We start from the raw sequence: 9,410 nt of genomic DNA, 5'->3' as shown, positions 1-9,410 counted from the left end.
GAGGACCATCCTTGCTCTCAGGACGAACTGTGTAAACTGGTAAGTCAGCTGCTCGCTTCACTACAACATACACCCCTGACTCCCACTTGTCTGCTAACTTGTGTTTACCACGCAGCCGAAGATTTCTCACCAACACTCGATCATTGACTTCCAAGGAGGAATTTGTCACACCTTTGTCGAACCTGGTTTTGTTCCGCTCTGCACTCTTTAATGCTCTACTGGAGGCAAGCAGATAGCTTTCTTCTAAATGAGACCTTAGGTGCTTGACATATTCAGAATGGGATTTCTGTGGACTGTCTTTGTGTGCTAACCCAAAGGCGAGGTCGATAGGCAACCGAGGCTGGCGCCCAAACATCAATTCATAGGGGGTAAACCCTGTAACTTCGTGCTTCGTGCAATTATATGCATGCACTAAGGGCTTGACAAAATCTTTCCAATGACTTTTGTCTTTCTCTTCTAATGTGCCAAGCATATTGAGCAGAGTCCTGTTGAAACGCTCCACAGGATTTCCCCTAGGATGGTAGGGTGTTGTTCGAATTTTCTTGATGTCTGATATCTCACAAAGTTCTTTGATTGTGCGGGACTCAAAATCTGGGCCCTGGTCACTGTGAAGGCGCTCAGGGAACCCATAGTGCACAATAAAATTCTCCCAAAGAGACTTTGCTACTGTTCTCGCCTTTTGATTTGGGGTAGGGATTGCCACCGCATACTTAGTGGAAAAATCTGTGATCACTAAGATATCTCTTGTGTTGCTTCTATCTGGTTCCAATGAGAGGAAGTCCATACAAACTAACTGTAACGGTCTAGTGGCCTGGATGTTGACCAAGGGTGCCGGTTTTTGAGGTAAAGACTTCCTTCGCACACAACGACCACATGTCCTGACCTTCTGTTCCACTTCAGCAGCCATTTTTGGCCAGTAGAAACGGGATCTGACCAGATCTAAGGTCCTCTCCATCCCCATGTGTCCCATATTATCATGTAAACTGCTCATCACCGTGGATCTTAACTCTTCTGGGAGCACTAGCTGGTAAGTGATAGAATCCTTATCAATCCGTCTCCTATAAAGTGTTCCATCCTTTATCTCAAGACGGTTCCATTCTTTTAGGAAATAAGACCAGGAAGTTCCTTCCTTAGCGCTGGTGAAGGTCTCTCTCCCAACTCCAAGTGCAAAATCACCTCTCGAAGAACTGGATCGGCTCTTTGTTTTTCACCAAGATCTTTTGAAAGGTGAGGTATAACAGGTAAGCAATCAGAACTATCTTCTCGTTCATAACAGTCGGGTACAGCATCAGAACGTAGTGCAAGGGAGCTTACAAGAGCAATGCCTGGCCCGACATCAGCTGATTGCCTAACAAGGTGCTTCTCACAGATGGCCTGGACTTCCTCCTCCGTGGCACTGAAAGACTCTTCTGCGGCGGTAAGCTGATGCTCTATGAACTGTTGGATCCTTTCATGCTCCTTTTGTGATAAGGGGTTTTCTGGAAAAGGCTCCTGAGGTCGCCTTGAAAGACTATCGGCATCAATGTTCAGCTTGCCTGCCCTGTACTGCAACTTAAAGGAGAACGTAGAAAGAGCTGCAAGCCACCGATAACTAGTTGCATCTAATCTTGCAGTGGTAAGAACATGCGTGAGAGGGTTGCTATCAGTAATGACAGTAAATTGGCTGCCATAAAGGTAATCACTGAATTTTTCAGTTACTGCCCATTTAAGAGCAAGGAATTCAAGTTTGTGAGCAGGATACCTTGACTCACTGTGCGACAGCCCTCTGCTCGCGAATGCAATTGCACGCATCTGCCCACCTTGTTCTTGATACAGCGCAGCTCCTAATCCCTTGGTGCTGGCATCGGTGTGGAGAAAGTAGGGGAGTTTGGGGTCAGCAAAACCCAGGACAGGTGCACTAGTTAGCTTCCCGATAATAGACTGAAAAGCTTCCTCACAAAGAGGCGTCCAACGACTCCCAAAGGGCTCCTTAGGATTGTATTACTGACCCTTTTTGTCACTCTTTTTACCACTCTTATTTAACGGTGGATACCCTGAAGTAAGATCATTGAGTGGTTTTACAATCTTCGAATAATCCTTAATGAAACGGCGATAGTAGCCGGAAAAGCCCAAAAATGACCTCAGTTCTTTTAGGTTCGTGGGACTCGGCCAGGTTTTTAACGCTTGTGTCTTCTCGGGATCTGTTTCAACCCCATGCTCCGACACGATGTGTCCTAGATAGCGAACGGAGGTTTGGAAAAATTTACATTTCTCCAGAGAAAGTTTCAGTCCGTACTCTTTGAGGCGAGATAGAACATTCAATAGCCGTCTCTCATGCTCCTCTGGAGTATCTGAAAATATTATGAGATCGTCCAAAAAGACCAGTACTTCCTTCAGATTAATGTTCCCCATACACTTCTCCGTCAATCTTTGGAAAGTACTTGGTGCATTGGTGACACCTTGGGGCATACGGTTAAATTCCCAAAACCCCAATGGACAGACAAAGGCGGTTTTGGGCTTGTCAGACTCCTCAACTTCTATCTGATAATATCCCGATTTCAAATCAAGTACGGAGAACCATCTGGAACCTGTCAGAGCAGAAAAGGTGTCCTCAAGATTGGGTAGTGCATACGCGTCCTTCACCGTCTGGAGGTTCAACTTCCTATAATCGATACACAGCCGTATATCTCCGTTCTTCTTTCTCACCACCACAATGGGTGAGGAAAAGGGTGATTCGGACTCTCGTATGACTCCACTTGCTAGAAGGTCACGCAGATGCTTGCGGACTGCCTCAATATCTTGTGGGTGGATCGGTCGTGCTCTGTGTTTAAAAGGAGTTTCATTGTTCAGATTTATGCGATGTTTCACCTTCTGCACAGACCAGAGTATGCATTCAATATTGCATATCATTAATGATCTACAATTACATATAAAACACAAATAAAATACATATATATGAGTATATCATCCTAACAATTTACATTGTACTTAATTACCTGTTCATTCACATTTTTTCCTTTTTTTTTTTTCCACAGGCACGCGCGCGGGCAAAATGGCGTCAGCAGTGAACACTTAATACACCATGCGGTCTGACACAACCACACTGCAAATGAACAATCCAACCCATACAACATCAGAATATAACACAATTTTGTCTCATATGAATAAAACAAATAAAAAGCTTCTACATTCAATGTGTTGTCATTCGTTTTTAATGCTAATTATAACATTGGTAAACTCACCGAGTCAATGTAATCTCTGAAGTGCCCGATTGACAATCATAAAAGGTCATCTACTATCTTACTTCTCAGATTTTTTCCGTTTTTATGAGCTTTGAACAGTTTAAGAACTATATCAGTTCAACTGTAACACTCTCTAGTCAGATCAGATATCTCCGTCGCTCTGCATCTGTTGTCTAATCTGCGCAACGCTATTCGTAAGCAAGGGGCGGAGCCAGCAACCAAACGCTCCGATTGGTGGATACTCCTAACTTAACTCAATTCAGATATGTATTTATATTATTTTGTATAGAATTTCACATTTATGAATAATCATAACATTCAATTCAAGCAACATAAAAATAAATAATATCTGTAAAACAATTATTTAACCAGGGTTACACTTGTCAAAGCCACATGCTTTACCATGATCATCTGAGGATGATATGAGAATTTCGGAAAGGCTTCCAAAAAAAGTGTAACTAATTTCATTAGATACATTCGGAATATGCACACATTCATTCTTAATCTTATGCCTAATATGCTGAAAACAGTGCTGGGTGAGTTTGTTTGCATCCCTGTATCATACGGTTTTCATATATTAATGTTTTGTTAATGTTAGCTACATACATTTCACATATCACTTTTTGACCGTTAAACTGAAGCACCGATCTGAAATTCATGCTTGGCTTCTCTAAACAGTAATGCCAGCCTTCTTTGATTTTAATTGGCCATCTCAGTCATTTGGACATTGACGAGTGCTGTTTGACCACTGATTGGCACAGGTGAGATGAGTCAGTTCTCTTTCATCATCTCGTGTTCGAGATCCACCTATGGGAAGGGCATCCGTACCTGACCTCTGCAGAAGCATCCAATTGCACCAAGTCTGGCTAGACAGACAGAAGCGCGCAGCCAATGCCAGGTGAGGCCACACCCCCTCACCTAAGGGCATATAACATCTGGGCGCGCTGCTATTCCTCAGTTGACATTCGCTTCTCGCGATCTCTGCATCTCACAGCTCGGTTGGATTTTTACACTGCTCACCTCGTGTCTTCAGGAGGACATATCGACCAGATCAGCCTCCGCCGGACGTGACAGTTGTTTATTTTTCAACTACTGCTGCTTTGCATTCGGAGCCGCCCACGCTCTCGCTATTTTCACCGTTTCTCCTCGCGGCTGCCCGCCACGGATTTCTCCGTTTTCTTCGCTGGTATGTCACTGTCTAAGCCTGCAGCCTCTCCAGGGGATAGCATGTCACGGGCCTGCCCGGCCGCGTGTGGTGCCCTCATCGCAGCTAAGGATCTTCATCAGCTTTGCGTGGTCTGTTTGGGTCTTAAGCACGCTCGGGAAGCCCTTGAAAACCCGGACCTCGTCCTCCGTAACGCTCGGCAGGCCGTCCAAGCTTGCGGGCGCTCCATGGCGCTTTCCGTGGTCGGAGAGCGCGCGCTCTGGCTGAACCTGTCGGGACTCCCTGACAGTGAGAAACGGCGCATCGCGGGCGCGCCGGTGGAGCCCGGCCGGGCTCTCTTCGGCCCCGCCGTCGCACTGATGCAACAACGGTGTGACGATAAGAAAAAGGAGGATGAGGCCTTCAAACTTTGCCTTCCTAGGAAGTCAGTCCCACGCCAGGCGCCCCCTGTGCGTTTGCCTAACCCACCGGCCACGGGACGACAGTTTCATCAGGGCAGAGAAAAGCCCCGCAACAAACCACCCCCTCGGCAACATAACCCAGCACCTACACACAAGCACTGGGGTAAGCCCGCTCCCGCCGCGGCCGCGGCCGGGAGACCTGCGAATTCCAACCCCACCGACTCGAAACGCAAGCGGCCTGCCTGATGTTCAGCCGATGGGGGCTTCGAGTCCATGTTCACGGGCCGCAAGCCCTTCGGACTCCCCTCCTCTTCTAGGACCCCCGTCCAAAAAACCCAGGGGGTCCCGCGGATGGGTCAGCTCTCCGTGTGTAAACGAGACTGCCCAGCTCGTGTGTTCGAGAGATGTGTGTTTTCCCCCCACGTTCAGGGGGCCCTTTGTAAGGGAAAGTTTAAGCTCAGTGACACCACACTGCCCACACTCTGTTCCCCTCACTCTCTCAATAAAGGCTTCGGCCCCAGTGTTTGCCCAACACAAAACACACAAAACACAAAAAAATACGAATCAAATGAATTCGTTTCGGTGGGAAAACCTCTCTCCGCAGAGAGAATTCATCTCACTGCAGAGAGAGGAAATCCCTCCGAACCCCTGCATGTCGCCTCTAGTGTACCCACTAGATGGCGCCATTGCATCACAAATAAACCTGTCGGTCTCACACAGCTCCGCTCTGGCCCGAGCGGGAGCTCTCGCGAGTCACGAAGCGGCTTGGCGAACCGTTTCAGCTCCCGAGTGGGTGATGCGTACAGTAATGCAGGGTTACAGATTGCAATTCGCAGTAAAACCCCCGCATTTCAACGGCATTCTCTTTTCTCACACGGAAGAGAACGCCTCTCACATTCTGAAAGAGGAAATTTCATCTCTCTTAAACAAGGGAGCGATTCAGGTGGTACCTCCCAATCTGATGAACCAGGGTTTTTATTCCCGTTATTTTCTGGTCCCGAAAAAAGGCGGCTCTCTCCGCCCTATCTTGGACCTTCGAGTGTTGAACAAACATTTGAGGAAATACAATTTCAGAATGCTGACACAAGGCGCACTCGCCCGTGCCATAAAACAGAACGACTGGTTCACATCAGTCGATCTGAAAGATGCTTTCTTTCACATAAGCATCTATCCTCCGCACAGGAAGTTTCTTCGTTTCGCCTACCAGGGCATATGTTACGAATTCACAGTTCTTCCGTTTGGACTCAGTTTGAGTCCCCGGTCTTTCTGTCTGTGCGCGGAGGCGGGCTTAGCACCTCTGAGAATATCAGGTCTGAGAATCCTGACTTATATAGACGATTGGCTCATCATAGCCGAATCAAAGGAGAAGGTGTTGCAGGACACCGACCGTGTGCTCGCGCACATCACATCGCTCGGGTTTCAAGTGAATGTGAGCAAGAGCAATTTCACGCCCAGTCAGAATGTCATTTTCTTGGGCTTGGAGTTGAATTCGGTCTCCATGCGAGCGCGCCTCTCTCAAGAGCGCGTTCGCTCTCTGATGAACTGTCTGACGCAGTTCAGAGAAGGGGCGAAAGTGCAATATCGCACATGTCTCAGGCTACAGGGTCTCATGGCTTCATCCACCCAAGTTGTGCCATTGGGACTTCTGAGGATGAGGGCGTTCATGAAATGGGTCTTGTCACTACATTTCAGCCCGATTCGCGACCTTTGCCGCTCGGTAACAGTGACACGCGCCTGCTCGGCGACCTTGCGCCACTGGGAGAGCGAGAACTTTTACGCACGGGGAACCCCTCTGGGGGCGGTTACGATGCGGAAAGTTGTGACGACAGATGCGTCCTTGACAGGCTGGGGTGCCACCCAGGAGGGCAGAACGGTGAACGGTCTGTGGCCAAACAGACTACGTTAAGCGCACATAAACTATTTAGAGCTTTTAACCATTTGGAAAGCTCTGAATCATTTTCTGCCTCGCCTGCAGGGACATCACGTTCTAGTACGGTGCGACAATACCACGGCTGTGGCTTATATCAACCGTCAGGGCGGCATGCGCTCGTCGAAACTCCACGCTCTAGCTTACAAGCTTTTGGTGTGGAGCAGACGGGTTTTCCTGTCGTTACGCGCAACTCACGTTCCGGGCATTCTGAACAGAGGTGCGGATCTGCTATCAAGGGGAAACCCAATCTACGGAGATTGGCGTCTTCACCCTCAGATAGTGGAAATGCTATGGATGAGATTCGGACGGGCGAGCGTAGATCTATTCGCCTCGCGCGAAAACTACCATTGTCCTATGTTCTTCTCTCTAAGGGACATGGACGCGCCCCTCGGGGTAGACGCACTGGCCCACCCATGGCCCAGAGTGCTCCTGTATGCTTTTCCTCCCCTGTGCCTGATAATTCCCTCATTGGCCAGGGTGAGAGAGCAGGGCCTGTCTCTCATTCTGATAGCACCCAGGTGGCCCAAGGCACCATGGCTGGCGGAGATAATTCCTCTGTTATACGCCGAGCCGTGGCACCTTCCCGTTCGCACGGATCTATTGTCCCAAGCCAACGGGGAGATTTACCACCCCCACCCGGACAGGGTGGCTCTCTGGGCCTGGCCCGTGAGAGGACGAACCTGAACGCACTTGGGCTTTCGCCGCGTGTGGTCGCCACTATTCAGAATGCCAGGGCCGTCTCTACACGGTCCTTATATGGCTGTAAGTGGCACGTGTTCGAAGGGTGGTGCGATGGGCGCGGTCTCACATCTTATCAGTGCTCAGTTCCTGATATTTTGTGTTTCCTTCAGGACCTCATGGAAAAAGGGAGGTCTTTTTCCACCATTAAGGTCTATTTGGCTGCGATTTCAGCCTGTCATGTGGGTTTTGAGGGCTCTACTGTCGGGCAGCACCCTCTAATCCGCAGATTCATGAAGGGTGCACGCCGCTCGTTGCCAGTCATCAGGAGAACTGTTCCGGAATGGGACCTCTCCATGGTGCTGGAAGCACTGTCTCAACATCCTTTTGAGCCCCTGGGGAGTATTTCCCTTAAGCTGCTGTCCTTCAAGACAGCTTTGCTCTTGGCCTTGGCATCTGCCAAACGTGTCAGTGAGCTACATGCACTCTCGGTTCACCCCTCGTGCACTAAGTTCTCCCTCAGTGGAGATAAGGTTTCCCTTAAGCCTAACCCGGCCTTCATGCCGAAGTGCTTCCCTGCGTTCACTTCGGAGGTGTTGGAGCTGTCCGCTTTTCACCCTCCACCTTTTACCTCTCTGGAGGATCAGAGGCTGAATGCTCTGTGTCCAGTCCGTGCTTTACAGGCTTATATGACCAGGACCAGCGCTTTCCGGAAGAGCGACCAGCTCTTTGTTTCATGGGCCCCTCCGCACAGAGGGAGTCCCATATCGAAGCAACGCCTCTCACATTGGGTTGTGGGCGCTATAACTATGGCTTATGAAGCAAAGGGAGTGCAGCCCCCAAGGGGCATCAGAGCTCATTCCACAAGGGGCTTAGCCGCCTCTTGGGCTTTGTTTAGGGGAGTGTCACTGCAGGACATCTGCTCCGCTGCCAGTTGGGCTTCTCCTCATACCTTTGTGCGTTACTACCGGCTGGATGTCACCAGAACCTCGGTAGCACATTCGGTTTTAGGGGTTGGGTCTTCTTAGCTCTTCCCTGTACCCTGTTGAAACCAATAAGAGTGAATGGCCCGGCTGGTCATGTTCATTCTTGCCACCAAACATTTACTTCCCGTTATGGGTTTAGTTTATGTGCCTTGGTGGGTTGGGGGTACTTTCATGTATGTGTCTCATGCATGCTTCATGTCCTGCGTGTCCACAGCAGTCGGTGTGGCGTCACCTTTGCAGGTTCATGATTAATGGACGTGTCAGGCACCGCCTCCCCGGGGTGACCGTCTTTCTCTGGCTTTCAGAACCTCACTGTGAGTGTATTGGGCAATCGGGGAGCTGTCCATGTCTCTCCCATAGGTGGATCTCGAACACGAGATGATGAAAGAGAACAATAGGTTACTATCGTAACCCCGGTTCTCTGAAACATCGAGTGGAGAGATCCACCAGCTTTGCCCCGCTTGCTGCACGAGAAGCGAATATACTTACTGAGGAATAGCAGCGCGCCCAGATGTTATATGCCCTTAGGTGAGGGGGTGTGGCCTCACCTGGCATTGGCTGCGCGCTTCTGTCTGTCTAGCCAGACTTGGTGCAATTGGATGCTTCTGCAGAGGTCAGGTACGGATGCCCTTCCCATAGGTGGATCTCTCCACTCGATGTTTCAGAGAACCGGGGTTACGATAGTAACCTATTGTTTTCTTGACATGGTACAGTCTTTGCAAAACCAAAGTACAGTTATTATTAAGCATTTATTTTACACATTTTATTATACACCATGAATACTGTGGTACAAAAATACTGGCTTGGGTATTGAGCTAGGGTACCCAGGGCGGTCGCTAGAGGGGAAAAAGATTGTGATGATTTCAATGTGGGGGAACCTAATTCCCCCCACCCCAAATCCACCCACAGCAACAACCGCAGCTACGGCCCTGCGTGCACCTCATTGGTGGGTATACGGCCATGAGGAAAGAAGGATGTGAGACTTGCAGGAAATGTTGAAATCCACAATAGTTTATAAAAGGAAGTTTG

The 9,410-nt window shown here is 49.1% G+C and overlaps 1 protein-coding gene across 1 annotated transcript; it reads left to right on the top strand.

The window, feature by feature from the left end:
• The first annotated feature begins 7,130 nt into the window (after nt 1-7,130).
• Nucleotides 7,131-8,423, top strand: LOC143701476 (uncharacterized). The gene has a single exon (XM_077194808.1). The coding sequence runs from the start codon at nt 7,131-7,133 to the stop codon at nt 8,421-8,423; it is 1,293 nt and encodes a 430-aa protein (XP_077050923.1).
• Nucleotides 8,424-9,410: the final 987 nt, after the last annotated feature.

This window comes from Siphateles boraxobius, unplaced genomic scaffold (assembly GCF_051911475.1).
Source record: "Siphateles boraxobius isolate OS27281-9 unplaced genomic scaffold, OSU_SipBor_1 33, whole genome shotgun sequence".
In the NCBI taxonomy this organism is placed as follows: domain Eukaryota; kingdom Metazoa; phylum Chordata; class Actinopteri; order Cypriniformes; family Leuciscidae; genus Siphateles; species Siphateles boraxobius.
This window is presented reverse-complemented; position numbering and strand designations above follow the sequence as displayed.

Excerpts from the sequence above, each read along its gene's own strand:
- LOC143701476 (XM_077194808.1), top strand. The coding sequence starts at position 7,131 with ATGGCCCAGAGTGCTCCTGTATGCTTTTCCTCCCCTGTGCCTGATAAT.